Source organism: Salarias fasciatus, chromosome 11 (genome assembly GCF_902148845.1).
Source record: "Salarias fasciatus chromosome 11, fSalaFa1.1, whole genome shotgun sequence".
Lineage (NCBI taxonomy): Eukaryota > Metazoa > Chordata > Actinopteri > Blenniiformes > Blenniidae > Salarias > Salarias fasciatus.
In genome coordinates this window covers 21,646,302-21,666,965 of record NC_043755.1, presented here as the reverse complement: position 1 = coordinate 21,666,965, position 20,664 = coordinate 21,646,302, and the positions used below count along the sequence as shown (strand labels likewise).

General features: G+C 45.1%; 2 protein-coding genes across 2 annotated transcripts; one reads left to right on the top strand and one right to left on the bottom strand.

Annotated features, from left to right (window-relative positions):
* Window positions 1-3,370: 3,370 nt before the first annotated feature.
* Window positions 3,371-10,160, bottom strand: sdha (succinate dehydrogenase complex, subunit A, flavoprotein (Fp)). Its single transcript, XM_030102487.1, has 15 exons — window positions 10,079-10,160; window positions 9,341-9,421; window positions 8,065-8,226; window positions 7,825-7,968; window positions 7,577-7,741; window positions 7,335-7,483; window positions 7,052-7,176; window positions 6,137-6,305; window positions 5,854-6,049; window positions 5,610-5,781; window positions 5,392-5,510; window positions 5,207-5,318; window positions 4,959-5,089; window positions 4,688-4,801; window positions 3,371-4,582 (listed from the first exon to the last, which is right to left on the bottom strand). The coding sequence occupies exons 1-15, from the start codon at window positions 10,139-10,141 to the stop codon at window positions 4,496-4,498; spliced, it is 1,989 nt and encodes a 662-aa protein (XP_029958347.1). The 5' UTR covers window positions 10,142-10,160; the 3' UTR covers window positions 3,371-4,495.
* A 741-nt stretch (window positions 10,161-10,901) lies between these two features.
* LOC115397163 (coiled-coil domain-containing protein 127-like) lies at window positions 10,902-14,231 on the top strand. Its single transcript, XM_030103368.1, is given in 4 exon segments — window positions 10,902-10,952; window positions 10,955-11,030; window positions 12,167-12,411; window positions 12,489-14,231. Coding segments are annotated over 4 exon segments (819 nt in total). The 3' UTR covers window positions 12,936-14,231.
* Window positions 14,232-20,664: the final 6,433 nt, after the last annotated feature.

Below are 20,664 nucleotides of genomic sequence, written 5' to 3'. Positions count from 1 at the left end.
GTAGAAGCTGTCAGCTTAGTGCGGATCGTCACATCAAGCATTTTCAAGTACAATAAGTGGCACAAATTGTGAATTCCATCTGTTTTTATTCACCTCAAACACAACAATGCAAGTCAAGATTACTGAGGAAAAAGTACATTTAAGGAAAGGCAGAAAATCATAAGTATCCACAATTAAAATGGTGAGCAATTCCTTCACGACAAACTGTTTGGCATATCAATAGTCTTAACTGAGGAATGAGCACATTGACTGCTGATATGAGAAAAGAAATAAAATGTTTTGTCCAACAGAATGTCCTGCAACAGCAAATATTCCAACATTAAACCGTGAACTTTTTGTCCTCTTTGAGTTTGTGGAGCTGCTCTGTGCTGCTCCCCTGAGCAGATGCTCAGTCTCACAGTCCTGCTTAATATCTGCTTTGTTTGTTTTTCCCCTTAATTCATTACTCAGTAACAGATTTCCAGTGCAGCAAAGCAAAGTATACGAGTCAAAATGAACTGGAGCAAAAATAAAACGACCTATTTTCAGAAACTACTCACATTGGGCCACTAGTTGGAGCCGTTGTTTGTTTCACACACTCAAAGAGATCAATAAGCTGTAAACTATCAACTACCAAGTTCAGGAGAATCTGGACCAGGACCAGGACCAGACCAGGACCAGGACCAGACCAGGACCAGACCAGGACCAGACCAGGACATGGAGAAACTGGACTGGGAGTCTTGACACTCTGGAGGAGACCCTTGTTGTCCATCTATTCGCACTTCTTCAGAAGAACTATTCACTCCAGCCGTGTTGCAGATGTAGAGTAGCAGCGTTTCAGAAACATTGAGTCTCATTCATTCATTCATCACATTTAAAAAGATCTATATTTTGTTACATTATTGCTCATTATTACATTTTTGGTTGCAACAAAGACAAAGCTGAGCACAAGCTGTTTTACTCTGCATTTTATCTATGACTTCAACACACATTCATTCACATTTCAATTCTTCTCCAAGACCTTAGAGGTTTTACTGATGTGAATTAACTACTGCTGCATTCATAATTAATCGACGGTTTATAGTCCATTAAATTTAAAGTGATTTTATAAATGACAAAGTGCTACTGAATGAGTTTAGATTGCAGACTCGATAAATGAAAGTGTTTTACTGTCACCACACACTTGGTCTCCCTCCTGTCTTCCAGCTCTCCTGCATGGATGCATCTGGATTTAGAAACGCAGTCATGTCAGTGGATCAATAACCAAATAGCAAAGACCGCATCAGTATCCAGAGGTTCTTATTACATATTGGTTGAATTTACAGCAAATTTTCTCCTCTTCACAGAAGTCTGATTATTTAATTGGGAACAGGAATGTAAAGCCTCACATCACGACAGATGATCTGAGCGTTTATCAGCTGATTGTTTCTATCAGACATGTAATGAACTACATGAGAAGATCTACAAGCTCATCCAGGCTGACGTCTTGAAGGAGGAACGCCTTCATCACCTTCAGGTGACCTTCATCACTTCCACGAATTCTCTTGGTGTCTAAAGACAGAGTCAACAGAACTGTTTTATAAGTCTTCAGGGAAAACTATGAAACCATCTGCCATCAAAAAGGGTGTCCTGGTGTAACTGAGTGGGTTATTGTAGTGCTCTGTGAGCGGAGGGGCCTTGAACGCACCGCCCGGTCCCCTCACTTCACTACTTAATCAGCTGACTGACCACAGGTGGATTAGGTTCGGCGTCTGAGAGCTCGGGTGCAGGGTGCGGTCGTGTTGAGCTGAATGTAAGTTTGCTTATAAACAAATTAAATCTACAAAAACACGGATGTTTAGGCAATCGGCTGGTTTCTCATAAACATTCTTCTGTTTATAACTGGCCGCTGCTGTTCTTTAAGCTCTATTGGCTGTATGATTTCATTAAGCTCTCCAATTTCAGTCTGTAGTAACTTTTAAAGTAACTTTTTTTTTTTTTTTTTTTTTAAAGATATCTCTAATAAATTTAATTCCCTCCTCCCCCTTAACACTGTTAGCCTGTCCCAATTCTGGGATTGCTTTTGGGTTTTGTGGTTTAGTGTTTAGTATTTCAACAACTACCTCAAACTAAAAGCACTTTACCCTTTGCCCATTTGCACAGCAATTGCACTTTGCACTCAAAGCACTTTAAACATCTCAAGCACTTTAAGCACTACAGCACTTTAAAATTGAAGAAGATATGGGTTTTGGGATTCTTTTTGGTTTACTATTACTAATTGTTTGATTTGGAGTTTCTTTACTAATTTTGTGTGTATTTTAAATTTGTTTAATCTCTGAATTCCATATTTACTTTTTGATTATTGGGCTATTGTGTTTACTGAAAGATTTGATCTCAATTGTAAAACTTCTGCAGAGATTTAAAATAAAACTACTATACTTTGCTATCACTGCCTTGGTTTTCTTTAATGCCGGATCATGTACCTGTGCAGGTGAAATTTAAAAAAGGGGTTTACTGCTCGGTCATATGTCACACTGGTGCCACGCACACTTATGGACACCCCTGAGCTCCAACGTGGTGTTTGTGACGGACAAGCTGTGGCTGGCACAGAGGTCCAATAACCGAACTCCACTCGGGTTCAGATTGGGGAGGCCATGAGCCCCAGTCACCCCCCTCCAGGTCTCGCTGTCACTGCCCACGTGGGCGTTGGAGACCCCCAGTAGAACAATACAGTCCCCACTTGAAGCACTGACAGGTACGGAACCAATCGGGCCTCTCACGACCAAATCAGTGGAGAGACGAGGCGAGATGCTGAGACCAACATTGAGTACATCAGCGATCCTGAAAACAGAGGAACAGACGACCTGCTGAAAGACAGAAAAATACTGCGCCTGGGGATAAGGGGTGGAACCGGATTTGGGATAGGAATAGGATTAGCGTTAGGATTATATTTGAGTGGTTAGGGGTGGAAAACTATATCAGCGACACCCTCTGCCTCATCTGGCAGCTGGGTAGTGAAAAATAGAGAGCTGAAGAAATGGGCCTGATTGAGATCTGATTACTTGAACTTCATATTGGAGCTGATGAATTTATTGAAAGTTCAAGGGTGTGAGGTCCAAACCAGAGTTACAGCAAGCAGTACATGCTATGAAAAGTACATTTGTGCTGCCCTCTAGTGGAGCACAGAGCTCCTCTCTTGTACCAGCTCCAGTGGTGGCCTTCAAAGGTTACACAGAAAAGGCCCCTGAGTCACCACTTGAAATCACATTAAGAATGATATACTTAATATAATCTCACCAAAGTACAATTTTGTTCTTATTCAGACTAAAAAGGACACTAATTGTATCTGTATGCAGTGTTTGTTTTTTCATTCAGTCCTTTCAGCCACAGAAAGACGACACAATCCAACCTCTACAGTATGAGTAGCCTACATTTTATTCAACATAAGAAAACAAGTACAAATGGCAAATAAAATCAACTTTTTTCAACCCAAACAGGCAAATAAATTAAGTCATCCCGTCACTGTTCGATTACAAGAAGCACGGCGAGTGATTTTAGTTGTGCATTTCAAGCTGAAACACAGAGCGCATGCTTCTAGTTTATTTACTGAAGGTGGTGAATTTCAGTTGCCTGTCGAACGCTACCGCACACATACAGTTCTGCTGGTTCTTAACGGAAAACCTTCCGTACAAACTCTGCTGCCACTTCAAGGCTATGTAGTAAGAGTCAGAATGATAAATTGAATATTGAAGAACACTTGATGAACACCTGATAACATGACTCTGTGCACTTCATCTATGGAGAAAGCAGCTTCTAAAGGTGCCATTGAGAATATCACTTCAGCTTCTTCAAACATCTATCGTGAGCCGTGATAGGTGGTTGATCGCATTGCATGTAACACAAGAGTAAATACTATCCAAGTGAAGGCCACAGAGAGCGATGAAGAGACGAACCTGTATGCTCACCAGTACATACACAGAACTCACAATATTTATTGTACATTTATGCAATATTTACAGACTTTAAACTTCCCTCTGCAGCTATTCCCACTGCAAGTGCCTTTCAAATTACAATCAGCTCCGTCGTCTCTTCTCTCAACCCGAGCCTTGAGTCCAATGAGCGCACGCCGAGCGAACGAGAGTGATAACGTCAGCCAAGCCAAGCTCAAGCGGTGCAGCAGTTTAACTATTCCCCAGCCAAAAACCCAACGTCCCTCAGCCGCCTTTTAATCTGGAGTGTCTCAGAGTAGCTGACACACCGTGAAAGATCACGGAAACCCTCATGAAATCCATCTACGGTAAATAGATCGAATCGAGGCAAAACACAAGTGAAGGACAGGAACAGGCAGGGCACACAAAAGGCTTCACTTTTTTGTATTTAGCAATTCTGATTGGGTACAGTGGTGCAAATGGGAGCGTTTCCCTCTAAAATGTCAGAGTACAGAAAATGTATGGACTTAAATAAGAGTTAAATGAGACTTGGATAAGTGATGTGGACGTGGGAGGAGAAGAGGTGGGAGGCGCCGGAGGACGTCTTCTTAGTAGGAGCGGATGGCCGGAGGGACGTGAGCGCAGTCCTGCTCGTTCAGAGAGCTGTCGATGACTGGCCTGTACTCCAACGTCACCTGGCGTCAGCGAGAAGAAAGATCAATGACGACTGAAAACTGCCAGAGACCGGATTTCTTTTTTGTGAATCCTCAGCGGGAAGTCAAAGTGAGCTCAAACTGTACCTTTCCGGTCTTGGGGTCGACGTAGGACATGGTGTGCTTCCTCCAGTGCTGATCGAAGGGCTTCTTCTCCTGGCCCTGCAGAGGCTTGGAGTAGTCGTACTCATCCACCCGGTCCTGAAACGCAGTTTAAAGAAGTTCTGTCAGGCGTGTGAACTCAGACCATCTGAAAAAGCTTCCTTGAAAAGCAAAATCCGACCCGTTCTAATTTTAAACATCCTGTTTTAGAGACGATTTATACTAACAACTGTGTTTTGGAAATCAAGTAAGTCACCTTGAAGTCCTCCCTGGCGTGTGCTCCTCTGCTCTCCTTCCTCTGCTCGGCAGAGTGGATGGTCTGGACAGCGTTCAGCATCAGGTTCTGCAACTCCAGAGTCTCCACCAAGTCTGTGTTCCACACGATGCCTAAAAAACAAGAAAGAGAGACAAAAAAAAGTCATAATTTCTCACTGTACTGCATATAAAATGACTAGAGAGAGAGAGAGAGAGAAGTCGAGGAGCTGAATGAACGTGAAGCAGCACCTCTGTCAAACGTCTTGATGTCGTCCATGGTCTGGTAAATGGCGTCCATCTTATCGCATCCCTCCTTCAGAACGGAGCCGGTACGGAAGACGGCGGCGTGAGCCTGCATGGTCTGCAGAGGCAGAGGAGCGTCGGTTAATACGGTGCCTGCTGCAAAGCACCAAGTCGCATTTGTTCCTGCGCACCTTCTGCATGTTGAGTCTGATCTCCGAGGTTCTCAGAGATCCGTTGGCGAACCGCAGCTTGTCCAGGTTGGCCACGGACTCTTCGCCCGCGCTGGGCTGCAGCGGGGACAGCTGCTCTCCTGGAGGGAACACACACACACACACACACGGTGAGCGCAGTGTGAGATGGGCACGGTGAACTAAAAACAATAACATCATCCTGCTAATCCTCAACTCACCTGGTTTGTGCTCCTCGGCGATGGTGAGAGCGCAGGCCCTGCCGAACACCACCAGGTCCAGCAGGGAGTTGGCGCCCAGCCTGTTGGCGCCGTGGACGCTGGCACAGGCCGCCTCTCCGCAGGCGTACAGTCCCCGCACCACCTTGTCCTCGCCTTCGGTGTGGGTGATCACCTGTTGAGACAGAATGAAATCTTGACATCCTGACGGTGAGAACAATAGACGCCAGGCGTGGGAGTCGTTTACCTGTCCCTTGTAGTTGGTGGGGATCCCTCCCATGTTGTAGTGAACGGTGGGCAGGACGGGAATGGGCTCTTTGGTGACGTCGACTCCAGCGAAGATCATGGCGGTCTCCGAGATGCCGGGCAGCCTGGTGGCCAGCTGCTGAGGGGGCAGGTGATGGAGCTGCAGGTACACGTGGTCCTTCTCCGGGCCCACGCCCCTGAAGCGGTGGAAGTGAACGGTCAGGGAGGGTTTCGGTCTCGGAAGCTGTGCTCGGGTCTGTCAGCCAGTCGGCCGGTTCCCATACCTGCCCTCTCTGATCTCAATGGTCATGGAGCGGGACACCACGTCTCTGGAGGCCAGGTCTTTAGCGTTGGGCGCGTAGCGCTCCATGAAGCGCTCTCCCTCGCTGTTGATCAGGATTCCTCCCTCACCGCGGCAGCCTTCTGTGATCAGGCAGCCGGCGCCATAGATGCCTGCAAGGAATCACACATTGAAGACTGTTCTCTGTCCAGGGACTTGTCTTGTACACAGTTTGAGTCTGACCTTCAGCTTTATGCTCAGTTTAACCTGGGATAGTACATCGTTTTCTCTGATCATCATAATGATTCCCTACATTTATTACTAGGCTTCCAGCACAAACTGCAACTCCAGCTTTGCTGCAAACTAATAAAACAACAGAACACATGTGCAATAACTTCACAGAAGTCCTAATTCATCATCATGAATGAGGCACTAAATCAACACTGTGAGCAATAAAGAGCTTTTACTACAATGGGTCAATGCTGTATTGACAAAGAATCTTAACACTGAAATGGTTGCATCAATTATAAATTAGTTAAAACAAAGAAACTGCCCCGTGTCTGCCTGTGGTCACCTCAACTGGACTGAGCTACTTCATGTCCAACTATAGCATCTGGTGTCAAATATCTGACAGGAACAAAAATAAAGAAGACATTTGTCTTTACTGAAGGGGCATCTATTTTTACAGTCTGATGTAAACAACTAGGTAGCATTTATCTCTACATTCAAAACACTAAAACATTTTGTTAATGAAACCACTTAATATAATACAACTCGCTTGAATATTCATGGCTGATTCAACCACTTTCCGGAACCTCAACATGTCTTTCTAGTCCTTGATTGACCGTTCTCTATGAGGCCTCAGTAAAATAAGCATGCTGTGACTGTAATTTAATAAGTTAATAAGTTGCTTTCTCACCGGTGGGATGGAACTGTACAAACTCCAAGTCCTGACAGGGCAGACCAGCCCTGGTCACCATGGCGTTCCCGTCTCCCGTGCTGGTGTGAGCAGACGTGCAGCTGAAGTAGGTTCTTCCATAACCGCTGGAAGGGAAAAACAACAAACTCGTTTTTCTTAAGCTTTCACCTTTTGCTGTTTAGGCATAAATACAGATAAAGAGAAAGATTAAACACTGCGTCAGAGTAAAGCTGACAGGACGGAAGTCACAGAGATAAGAGTGATGATTTACAGAGCCTCCTACCCAGTTGCAATGACAGTATTCTGCGCCCTGAAGCGGTGAATAGACCCGTCCTCCATGCACAGGGCAATCACTCCCTTACACTCTCCGTCCTCCATCAGCAAGTCCAGAGCAAAATACTCCACGAAGTAACTGGTGTCGTAACGGAGGGACTGGGGAAACGAACAGGAAGAGAGAAAATACGTTTAAATAGCTTCACAGCAGAGGATGCATGAGAGAGAGGAGGAGGAAGTCGGTACACCTACCCTTCCATAGAGCGTGTGCAGGAGAGAGTGTCCCGTCCTGTCGGCCACGCAGCAGCAGCGGTGGGCCTGACCTCCCTTTCCATACTTCAGACTCTGACCGCCAAAAGCTCTCTGGTAGATCCTCCCGTCCTCTGTGCGGCTGAACGGCATTCCGAAGTTCTCCAGCTGCGAGAAAAAGAGAGCGCTAATGTCAGTTTTGACATCTGGGGTCACGTGGGACAGACACGTGAATGTGAGAGAGATCGCACCTCCACCACGGCTGCAGGCGCCTGCTCCGTCATGTAGTGGATGGCATCCTGGTCTCCAAGCCAATCAGATCCCTTCACTGTGTCATAGAAGTGCCACCTCCAGTCATCCTCCTCCATGTTTCCCAGAGCTGCATTGATCCCACCCTAAGAGCCAAAATGTTATGAGACAATTGCATAACATTCAACAGAGCTGAGGGAGCCTCAGACGCTGAGGAAATACAATATTATGTTTTATAATACCTGTGCAGCCACAGTGTGGGACCTGGTGGGGAACAGCTTGGTGACACAGGCAGTGTTGAAGCCAGCTTCAGACAGGCCGAACGCCGCCCTGAGTCCCGCCCCTCCAGCTCCGACCACCACAGCATCGAACTCATGGTCTACGACTGGATACTGAGTGGAGATCTGAAAACAACAAGGGGGAGAGGGAGTTCATATAGGGGCTAGTGTGGAAATTATGGAAACTGAGGTTATTACATAGGTTAGTGCTTCCCAAGTGAGGAGCCTGAAACCCTGAAAGACTCATAGGGGGGTCGTGACTCCCTTTTGATTTTAACATGTCTTAAAAATAGGTGAGTCAGCATTTTCTCAGTGAGGTCACAATAAATACTAATTTCAAGCATTTATATTAGTGTGAAGGCTGAAAATAAAGGCAAATTGATAAAAAAAGAAAATAATGTACCAAGAGAATTACAAAGAATGTTTAATTGAAACATGGACAAAATCAGAGCTGCAATTTATCTTTTACAGTGAAAAACTTGTGGATGAAAGGTGGAAAGTGTGCAAGCTTGAAGCAGCACCAGACCACCAAACACACTGAGACAGCGTGTAAATCCACAGGGAGAAGGAACTCATCATTACAGAATATAACAGAGAAAATGTATATCACATCGAGAGTATCATGAGATCCCTTGATCTGTTTTGGAATTGTACAGGGTGTGGTGTGAGTGGGGTCGCTTAAAGGTATAATACAGGATTTTGATTTCCGGGTGGATCAACTAACTAATTGGTGGGTCTGTTTGTCAATCATTCTGACGAGCTGGTTTTGTAAGGCGGTTCTACGTGCTTGCGCCCAATAAGCTTCTCCCTTTTGCGCATGCGCATTCAGAGTGTTTATGTAGCCGGTGAGCTTCTGAGCTAGTACTTACCGATGGCGAGTCTGACATAATGAAACTGGAACTGTTTCGGAAAACATGCTTTATGTATGAGTGAGGCCGATCGCAGAAACTGTAAACAGAGGCGTGCACGCCGGAGAAGAGGAGATCGCGCTCGCACGCTTCCGCGTCTCCTGGGAGAAGCAGGAGAGCCGGGCGGATGGTCTGGCGCATGCGCGTTGTTCAAAAAGTGAGTAACAGACGTTTGGCTTCGTCTTTTCGAGAAAATCCTGTATCAGACCTTTAAGTTTACGATCTTAAAAGTATGGGTCCACTGATGCAGGTCCCACATTTACACCTGCAAGTATCTCACATTGTGGATCCTAATGAAGAGCAAGCTGCATTACAGAAGATCTGTAACTTACATCATCTGACACTTTGGGATTCTTCTTCCCATAGATGGAGAAGTGAAAGTCTCTGGAGCCCTGGACTGCAACAGCAGGGACCTGGCAGCAGGAATAACCAACAAACAAAACAGCATAAATTAGAGAATAAATCAAACAAAAGCAAAAACATGAAACTTAAGTAGCAGTAATGTTTCACCCACTGGAAGCACATTCTGCTAATACACATGTACTGATGAGTCTATTATTGTTATGAACACGTACATGTAGAGTAACTGTTTTCAATAACTGTGTTATAACTGCTGTTAGTTTATTTTGATATATTGATAACCGTTATTGAACTCACCGAATAAGATTCTTAGTTTTAAACATAGTTTTAATCAGCCATACAGTGAGCTATTCAGAGCTAACGAGCATTAGCTAGTTCCGTCCACAAGGGCAAGTGGGTTTGTAACGATGCTGTGTCGAGTCTAGTGTTAATAGATTTTCTAACATAACACAAAAAAATGTTAGGATTTTGAAATAATTAAATAGCATGGCTGGGTAAATTGTAAGTGTTAACTGAAGTGGCTAATTAGCTTCAATTCACGGTGTCACATTGAAACACCCTCAGCTACATAACAGATTACGCAAGGCAGAAAGGAACTGTTACGAAAGCTGAAAGTTCTGCCTTTCTGTATTAAAAAGAGACAGACTGCACACATGATCAAATCAGACGAAGATGTTTGAAAACGTTACCACTGCTGCAGCATTACTCACGGTTTTAGACTTTAACAGCGTCCTCCCAGAGAGGAGACGAGACGCGGCACGAACACTCGCCATGTTGTCAGATGAAGGACCGTTCCAGATGGCCTGGGGAGGAGCAGATATTCTGTTACACTGGACTGAACCACTCCAGATCAGGGGGTAATGACTTTTTAAAAACTCTGTCCTTTCCAATAAAAATATAAATACATGTTATTAACACATATTAAAACGCTTATGTTGTTTTATAAATATTCTGGAATGAATAAATACTTTTATTTTAACATTAATACAGACTTTTATAAATGTATGTTTCCACGATTCACCCACAGTCTGTTCAAACTGGAACCCAAAGCGTACACTTGTGTAAGTCTGCTGTGCAGGAACAAATGTATAAGTGACCTACACTTTACATTCAAGGTGAGATGCAGCTGCAGACATTACATTCACCGACACGATGTCGGAATATTAAATCAACATTTCTCCCTGTTATGTGTGTTTCAATTTCTCTCGCATGCCCAAACTGAAAGACTGTTAGCATGTTAGCTCGGAGCTAGCCGTGTGTACTGTCAAACTTCCCGGTTATGCTAACATGCTAAGAAAGCATTACTACTATAAACTTTTATTGGAACAGTTCTTCAGAAAAGCAGCCTAATTATTGATCTGTTTGTAGACTGTGGTTAATGCACGTGTTCAAACTGGATATTCACTCCAATGAGCCTTCAGCCCGCTCCAGAATCAAAACATTTTGAATGAAAAAAAGAAACACATGTTTTGTGCTCATGTTTATGTTTCGTGCTCATGATTTATTCTGTGTTTACTTGTGACAGCGGCCCCCATGAACAACTTGAATGATCCCCCTAGATGGAATATCCAACCAGACCCCAGAGGAAGAGGGGCGGGGGCCGGGATGGCAGCCAATGGAACTACGCTTTGCTGGTCCCCATGCTGGGGCTGGCTGCCTTTCGTAAGTTACACAGGGACGTGCGTCCACGTGTGTGTGTGTTGATGAGGTAACACCAGGGGCCTGTCAGGGAAGCAGGTTTCATCAGCTCTGGGATGGCAGCTTTCAGAACAGCTGATAGGCGTGATTTCAATCAAAACCTGAATTAAGTCTGTGCAAAATCAATGGTAAATGGATTTCACCTGTGTCGTCAAAATTTCCATCCATCTTCTCTGCTGCATTATCCTGTAGAGTCGTGGGTTGCTGTGAGACAAGGACACCTTGGACAGGTCTCCAGTCCATCAGAGGACAAACATACTCATATTCACACCTGGGGGCAATTTAGGCTCAGCAGTTACCCTCACATGTATGTTTTTGGAGTGTGGAAGGAAACTTGAACACCTGCAGGAAACCCACACACATAAGAGGAATACATAGCCTCTGTGTGGAAAGGCCCGGCCAGTATTTGAACCCAGACCCTCTTGCTGTGAGGAGAGAGCGCTGAACTGACCATGAAAGGAAATTTCACAGGTTAAGATATTAAGCATTTTGTTTATTTCAATTTCTTAATGATAAAAAAATAAAGGTATTTAGAAGTAGCTTAAAGTAAAACAGTATAGAAAACAAATAAATACATTGATATTTTTCATCAAGCTCAAAGTCTCACTGTGACTTTTCTTTATTACCACTAAACTCATTCGGTAGCTGTTCCAGCTCTTCAACTGTTCTTAACTAATATCCTTGATTGGGACAGAGTTCTAACAGTCAACCCTGATAACAGGAAAATAAAATCAGAATAATAAAAGATAAAATAAAAGATAATAGTGAAACCTGCTGTGATGTATTGTCTGACTAGACAGTGACAGATAGATACTGAGATTTCCATTGGGAGTGAACACATCAGCTTTACCCAATAACAATCTCGGTGAGAAGAGGAAGTTTTCAAGGAAGATTGAGTGATGTCATGAGGAAGGACGTAGAGATGGTGATGGTGTTAAAATAGAGGAGACATGAGATGGAGGCGTATGGTCCACTGGGGCATAGTTTCCTGTTTGAACCAGAATTGATCGGATGTCAAATGGCTTCTTTTACTGACACAGAGCATCCTGTTCAACATCCATCTTCTCATCACTTGTGTGTGTCTCTCATGGTCCTCTCAGGCTGGATCTGGACCAGGGAGTCTCAGAAGGAGATCCAGAAAGCCAAAGCTCAGTATGACCAAGACGTGAACACAATGAAAAGCGAGCTGGAGGCACGTTACCGGGAGACGCTGAAAGAGAGGAGCAGGACGGCGGCCATGCTGGAGCTGGAGCTGGAGAAAGAGAAGCAGAGGGTGAAAGGCTACAAGCAGGCCATGGCCTCACAGAGCCACCAGCTCATGGAGGAACGTAAGCAGCTCCAGCAGGTAAAGATAAACATCTATTGACCTACACATGTCTTTTGTTTCTAAGCTGAAACCTGTTGTAACTCTTCTCTCTCAAGGAAAGGCAGACTTTGGAAAGAGAGAAGCAGAAGGTGGTGAGTTCAGGAGCAGCAGGAGCTGTGCTGCACCAGGCCCTGGAGGGAGAGGACGACTGGTACCGGCGGGCCACAGCCACCTTGAAAGAACTGGAGGGTCAGCTGGTGGAGCGGCAGTACGCCTACTGCTCCTACATCCAGCCCCGCGAGCAGCGGCTGGAGATGGAGAAGAACATGCTGCTGAAGGCGGTCAGGGAGCCTCTCGGCCGGGAGCTGGACCTCGAGTCTGACCTGAGGGACATTTTCAAAAGAGATAGGCACTGTGCGGAAGTGGCCAACATGGACAAGAGGAAGAATGGAAGCCTCATGTGGGTTTACCTCAAGTACTGGCAGCTGCAGGTCACCATGCAGAAACACAAAAGAGCCGAGCAGGCCCTGTTCGGAGGGAAAATCCAGCCCGGCACAAAGTGACGAATGGAGAAAGATGAATTTTAGAGATGTCGACGCTGTTTGGATCAGAAATGGAAATCTGCTCAACTTGGTTTGAATGATGTTATCTCTGAAGAGACCGTGTCTAGAGCAGGGGTGTCAAACTCAGTCCAGTTCATCATCAGCGGGCCAGACTTGTAAAATAGTGCTATAATAACCTGGAAATTCAAACTTATTTAAATCACAAGTTTAAGCTCAACAAAAGTATGTTTTCACAAAATCAAACGAGCAGTACAGAAAATTGCTACACTTTCAACATAGCCAATTTTAATGATACTTTCTGTGCAAAATGCAGTGAAATGCCGAAAGAACTTATCCTATAACACTGTATTTAGTAACAAGTTTCATGGCAGCATCACCGCTCTCTCAGCTCGAGTCCCAGTATTGTACACTGGCCTGAAGAAAACTGAAAGTCGATGGATTCTGTGGTGTTTCTACAGTGTGCTGGTCGTTTCCTGAGCTGCGTTGGAGCCTCCTGCTTTATATTCGACATCCCTGGTCTAGAATTACATTTGAACTGAGAACTTAGAAAAGAAGGAATCATTCAGCTCCAGAAGCACCACATCCTTTAGATCACATCCATATTAGTTTTATGTGTAAAGAGTAAAAATGATCATTATCTTATTTTTCAATTGAAAAATGCCCCCGTTTAAAAACAATGTTTTTCTAAGTGCATTCTCTGAATGCTATGACATGTTATTCGTGAGGGATTTTTATTCCTTTGTCTCGCACATGAACTCAGGGCTCCCACTAACAAACCTGGTCAGAAAACAGTGTTTCGCATCTGAACTATAAATTAAAAACAATTCATCCATCAAGTAGCAATCCGTAACACAACACCAGAATCATTGCAAGATTCAAAATGAGTTTTTATGGGAAATATGCATGACTCTAACAATGGGGTTTACCAGCCTTACTCCAACAGGATTCTTTCATTTTACCCTTTTAAATTTCCTCCATCTCTGCTGATCATATTTTTCTTGCCATGCGGTGATACCGGTGGTGTTATTTTGCCTGATTGTTGGTTTGTCTGAGCCTCGCAGCCATCGGGTCTTTGCTGAAGATGCGTGTGTAGAGAGTAAAGCTTTTTACTGCAACAGGAAACTAAGATTAAAGAGGGAAACGCTAAGGTCACACTGTTACTGAGCAGGCCTCTCCATGGAGGTGTGTTCTTAGTTTTATCTCGGGGAATAAGCCATGGTGTAATGTCATAAATGAAGATGTGGTACTTAATATTATGTGCACTCCTCTTGAATATAGTTTTGGTTTCAGGACTTATTTTGTGTGTCTTGTTTTCATCTAAACAGGAATTCTTCATTTTGAACATATTGTATGTATGTAGAATGTATATGCACTCCTGCTCATTCCAGCCATTATGGTCGATGCTGCTGTGTGTTTTAAAATGACAAACGATCACTTTATGATGTAGCAATGTTGAAACTTCCACTGTGTAAAGTTACAGAAACGGGAGAATACCGCAGGGATATAAGAAAGCAATCAACACATCAACACTCATCTGGATCAAATGTGCAACAAGAGGCAGAATCTCCCTCCAGACGGCGCTCAAAATAGCTTTATTTTTTTACACAGATCCCTCGCAACGACAAAAGTATCATTTCCCTCCAGAAAAAACCTGCAGTAACATTCAGGAGCATTTCACAGTAAATCATTAAATGCTTGCTAAATATAGCAAGTAGCTTATTATGTCTACAATTCAGGTTTTTAAGAGTATACTGAAACTACTCAGAAGATAAGACATTGTTTGTAAACGTTTCAATTCACTGGTTGATTGAATGTGTTTACTAAGACGGTGTAGGTCTCGGTGCTTCACTCCCTCTTGGGCGCCCGGTGAGAGGCGTGTCTGGGAGAAGACATCAGGCCGGAGGCTCTGAAGTTCTCCCTTGCTGGCTTTATCAGGTCGCTCGTCTCCCATGAGTCCCACTCCTCCTCTGACGCCACGGGCTGCTGCACCCTGCGGTCGAAGGCAGCGGCGTTGGCGCCGTGTGGTGCCCGACTGGTGGGTGAGAGAGGCAGCTGGTTTCTGGTCATGACTCCGCCGTCCCGGCCCAGCTTCAGGGTCTGGCCCGGGCTCCTCTCCACCAGGAAGTGGACCACCTGCTGCTGCTTGTAGCTCTCCCTGCGGACGCTGTCCGTCTCAGACAGCGTCATCCTGCAGCATGGTTTATAGAAATGTGAAGGAAGAAAAGGAGCAGGCTGCTTGTCATCCTCTTTCTTACATAATCTGGTGTTAAAGTGAATCTGATCTTGTTCCAAGTGTGTTTTACATGTTGAGGGCCATCGTCCTGCTACTGTGGTCCATCCATCCATCCATTTTCTACCGCTTATCTGGGGCCGGGTCGCGGGGGCAGCAGTCTCAGCAGGGATGCCCAAACTTCCCTGTCCCCAGACACTTCCTCCAGCTCCTCTGGGAGGATCCCAAGGCGTTCCCAGGCCAGCTGAGAGACATGGTCTCTCCACCGTGTCCTAGGTCTTCCCTGGGGTCTCCTCCCAGCCGGACATGCCCAGAACACCTACCCAGGGAGGCGTCCAGGAGGCATCCTAACCAGATGCCCGAGCCACCTCAGCTGGCTCCCCTCGATGTGGAGGAGTAGTGGCTCTGCTCCGAGCTCCTCCCTGGTGACTGAACTCCTCCCCCTGTCTCTAATGGAGCGCCCAGCCACCCTACGGAGGAAACTCATTTCAGCCGCTTGTATCCGGGATGTTGTCCTTTCGGTCATGACCCAAAGCTCATGACCACAGGTGAGAGTGGGAACGTAGATTGACCGGTAAATCGAGAGCTTCACCTTTTGGCTCAGCTTCCTCTTCACCACAACGGACCGATACAACGACTGCATCACTGCAGCCGCTGCACCGACCTGCCTGTCAATCTCATGCTCCATTCGCCCCTCACTCGTGAACAAGACCCCAAGATACTTAAACTACTCCACTTGGGCCAGAGTCTCTCCACCGACCTGGAGAAGGCAAGCCACCTTCTTCCGGTCGAGGACCATGGCCTCGGATTTGGAGGTGCTGATCCTCATCCCTGTCGCTTCACACTCGGCTGCGAACCGCCCAAGTGCATGCTGTAGGTCCAGGTTCGATGAAGCCAGCAGGACAACATCTGCAAAAAGCAGAGATGAAATCCTGTGGTTCCCGAACCGGACCCCCTCCGGCCCCTGGCTGCACCCAGAAATTGTGTTCATAAAGATTATAAACAGAACCGGTGACAAAGGGCAGCCCTGCCGGAGTCCAACATGCACCGAGAACAGGACCGACTTACTGCCGGCAATGAGGACCAGACTCCTACTCCGGTCATACAAAGACCGGACGGCCCTTAACAAGGGGCCCTGGACTCTGTATTCCTGGAGCACCCCCCACAAGACACCACAAGGGACGCGGTCAAACGCCTTCTCCAAGTCCACAAAGTGTTCTGAGCTGAAAAGGAATCTCGACAGCTCCAGGTATCTTTGACCAATCAGAAGAGCCCATGAGGCTCTAACCATGATTGGTCGAGGGGCATTCGTCACACGTTTTTGTGGGAGGGGCTTAACTTGCATAAGGGCGTGATTTCAGAGAAAACAGGACAAGATTGGCTGTGCTGGGTTTCAAATCGCCATCTTAGATGGGTCAAATCACCATCTTGCTTAGGTAAACCTAAGCAAGATGGCAGAGATGCTGAATCCTGCCTACAGCACCTTTAAGATACTCAGGGCGAATCTCGTCCACCCCCGGTGCCTTGCCACCGAGGAGCTTACCGACCACCTCGGTGACTTCAGCTTGGGTGATGGACGAATCCACCTCTGAGACCTCAGCCTCTGCTTCCTCCATGGAAGACGTGGCGACGGGATTGAGGAGGTCCCCGAAGTATTCCTTCCACCGTCCAACAATATCCCCAGTTGAGGTCAGCAGCTCCCCACCTCCACTGTAAACAGTGTTGACGGAGACCTGCTTTCCCCTCCTGAGGCGCAGGATGGTTTGCCAGAATTTCTTCAAGGCCGACCGATAGTCCTCCACCATGGCCTCCCCGAACTCCTCCCAGACCCGAGTTTTTGCCTCCACAACCACTTGGGCTACAGTTCGCTTGGCCTGCCAGTACCTATCAGCTGCTTCTGGAGTCCCATGAGCCAGCAAGACTCGATAGGACTCCTTCTTCAGCTTGACGGCAGGCTTTACTTCCGGTGTCCACCACCGGGTTCGGGGGTTGCCGCCACGACAGGCACCGGAGACCTTCAGAAACATATAAAAAGAAAAATCCACTTTTACACCAACTTTTTCAGGTTGTCCAGCATAAAGAACCCTGGAGGCACCAGTTTGGCTACTCTCGAATACACACGCCTATCTAGAAATACACACACAAATATAACATATAATTCAACATGAAACTCCTGAAAAGGTGTAGGGATGAGTGAAAGTTATTTAATCATGCCCCATCTCCAATATTCAATATAGAGTCCCACCCCTCCAGCTCCGACCACCACAGCATCGAACTCATGGTCTACGACTGGATACTGAGTGGAGATCTGAAAACAACAAGGGGGAGTGGGAGTTCATATAGGGGCTAGTTTGGAAATTATGGAAACCGAGGTTATTACATAGGTTAGTGCTTCCCAACTGAGGGGCCTGACACCCTGAAAGACTCATAGGGGGGTCGTGACTCCCTTTTGATTTTAACATGTCTTAAAAATAGGTAAGTCAGCATTTTCTCAGTGAGGTCACAATAACTACTAATTTCAAGCATTTATATTAGTGTGAAGGCTGAAAATAAAGGCAAATTGATAAAAAAGAAAATAATGTACCAAGAGAATTACAAAGAATGTTTAATTGAAACATGGACAAAATCAGAGCTGCAATTTATCTTTTACAGTGAAAAACTTGTGGATGAAAGCTGGAAAGTGTGCAAGTTTGAAGCAGCACTAAACCACCAAACACACTGAGACAGCGTGTAAATCCACAGGGAGAAGGAACTCATCATTACAGAATATAACAGAGAAAATGCATGTCACATCTAGAGTATCATGAGATCCATTGATCTGTTTTGGAATTGTACAGGGTGTGGTGTGAGTGGGGTCGCTTAAGTTTACAATCTTAAAAATATGGGTCCACTGATGCAGGTAAAAACAAATCCCACATTTACACCTGCAAGTATCTCACATTGTGGATCCTAATGAAGAGCTAACTGCATTAGAGAAGAACTGTAACTCACATCATCTGACACTTTGGGATTCTTCTTCCCATAGATGGAGAAGTGAAAGTCTCTGGAGCCCTGGACTGCAACAGCAGGGACCTGGCAGCAGGAATAACAAACAAAAAACAACATAAATTAGAGGATAAATGAAACAAAAGCAAAAACATGAACCTTAAGTAGCAGTAATGTTTCACCCATAGGAAGCACATTCTGCTAATAGAGTATTTGCAGCTGACGTGGTGTTCCTCATGTTGACGTTGACAAAGTAAGATTTCAGAATCGCGTGTTTGAGTGTATATTTCCTTAAAAGTGGAGTGCGCAATTGAGGGAGGTGACTGAATTTTTCACTTCTGGGGGATCATCCAGAGGCTCTAGGAGGGAATATGACTGTGAAGACACCTTTTTAAAGTGAATTTTGCATAATATGACTCCTTTAATATCTGTCCATATTAGAAAAATCATTTAAAATAAAGTGAAACTTTTTTTTTAATTCTATGCTCTTTTATTAAGTATTAGAGATGTTTGATCATCAGGCCAACTTTGTGGCACTACAGTAAAGTTACAACAGCTATTATTGACCTTATACATTAATCCACTCAATTAAATAAATCAAATCAAAACGTTTTTGCTTTAGGGTAAAGTAAAAGTGATCACCTTTCATGTTTTGTTCTCATTTTGTTGGTAGGTCTCATAACTTTGATGGCTTTGGCTGTATTTTCAGCAATACAGCATTTTCCCTTGAAAGTATTTTTAGTCATAACTTTTAAAAAATATGGCATGTGGTATGAATTACACGTGGTCCTTTATGTTTGTTGTGAATTTGAAGACTTCATTTGCCAATTTGGAGAAGTTATTGAATTTTGTTTCACATTCTCTTCCGATACGGTAATTTGCTGACGGTCCCTAAGCCGCCCAGCCTTCACCTGCAGCTTTTGAGACCAATTAAAGCTGTGTTGCTCGGATGACAGCTCATTCGGAGGAAAACTAGGTTGTAACTGACAGTCATCGTGACACTGATTAGAAAGAGGGGTCTGGTGTGTAAGTAGGTTGTTTTATTCACCAGTTATTGATCCGCAAAGTCCGAATCTGTGACTATTTTTCTAACTTTACCCAACTCAGATATTCTGTTACACTGGACTGAACCAGGTAAGGTGCAGCTTCAGACATTACATTCACCGACACGATGTGGGAATATTAAATCAACATTTTCCCCTGTCATTTGTGTTTCAATTTCTCTCGCATGCCCGAACTGAAAGGCTGTTGGCATGTTAGCTCGGAACGAGCCGTGTGAACTGTCAAACTTCCTGGTTGGCTGCTACCACGCTAAAAAAAACAGTGCTATTTCACTTTTATTGGGATAGTTCTTCGTCAAGCAGCGTATATATTGAGTGTTGTATATTTCTGTTCCATTTTAATGGCTAAAACTGTGATTTTATTACTCTGCCTTGTGACTGCTTGTGTGACCTGTGAAGGGTCACCATAGTTAAACCTTGGATCTCTTTGTGATGACGTAGGAGCCTCAGCCCTGAGGGACAACAGGTCTGACCCAGCCAGAATAAGGAGCTGACGCCCAGTCAGAAGCCCTGGAGGCAGTTCATCTTTAATTCAGGCTGCCTTCTATGGGTGTAACCATGTGTCAGTCTATTGTATCGGTCGCATGTGGCCTGCTCAGATGAGCTGGATTGTTGTAAAAGGCCTCAAGCGAGGGTGTTGTAACTGCAGGACCGCAGATCTTAAAGGTGCTGTAGGCAGGATTTTGCTAGTCAATGCTAATTTTTCTGTGTTTTATTTGGATTAAATTTTAGAGTATCCATTGATAATCCTTTAGGAGTGTAGCATAATTGCACTACCGCGAGGGCGCAGCGTTTCCATCTGTCTCTGTTCTGAGCTGAAAAGGAATCTCCACAGCTCCAGGTATCTTTGACCAATCAGAAGAGCCCATGAGGCTCTAACCGTGATTGGTCGAGGGGCGTTCATCACACGTTCTTGTGGGAGGGGCTTAACTTGCGTAAGGGCGTGATTTCAGAGAAAACAGGACAAGATTGACTGTGCTGGGTTTCAAATCGCCATCTTAGATTGGTGAAATCGCCATCTTGCTTAGGTAACCCTCAGCAAGATGGCGGAGATGCCAAATCCTGCCTACAGCACCTTTAAGCATGACTGCTGACTCCTGAAGAAGAGGAGTCTCATGTGCCACCCTTAATTATGTGAAAACTGAGTATAAGGTTGGCCCTCTCCTTTCCATTGGGGCCATTCTGCATGGGGTTCGGACTGAGATCTGTCATCGCAGGGCTGATGGACCGAGGCGTCTCGTATTGTGATTTTATTGCTAGCATAAGACCTTCTTCGCTGTCTGATCATCTTCAGTCAAATAAAAGAATCTGTGCTGAGACTTACAGGTTTCAAGTATTCCTTTTTTCCTTTTAAATTTAGTCTCAACATGAGCTATTTGTAAATTGTGGTTGATCCACTTGTTCAAACTGGATATTTACTCCACCGAGCCTTCAGCTCTAGAATCAAAACATT

Coding starts and splice junctions, on each gene's coding strand:
- sdha (XM_030102487.1), bottom strand. CDS start 10,141: ATGGCGAGTGTTCGTGCCGCGTCTCGTCTCCTCTCTGGGAGGACGCTG. Junction 8,227..9,340: donor ATCCCAAAGTGTCAGATGAT/GTAAGTTACAGA, acceptor TGTTGTTTTCAG/ATCTCCACTCAGTATCCAGT. Junction 6,306..7,051: donor TGTACAGTTCCATCCCACCG/GTGAGAAAGCAA, acceptor GATTCCTTGCAG/GCATCTATGGCGCCGGCTGC.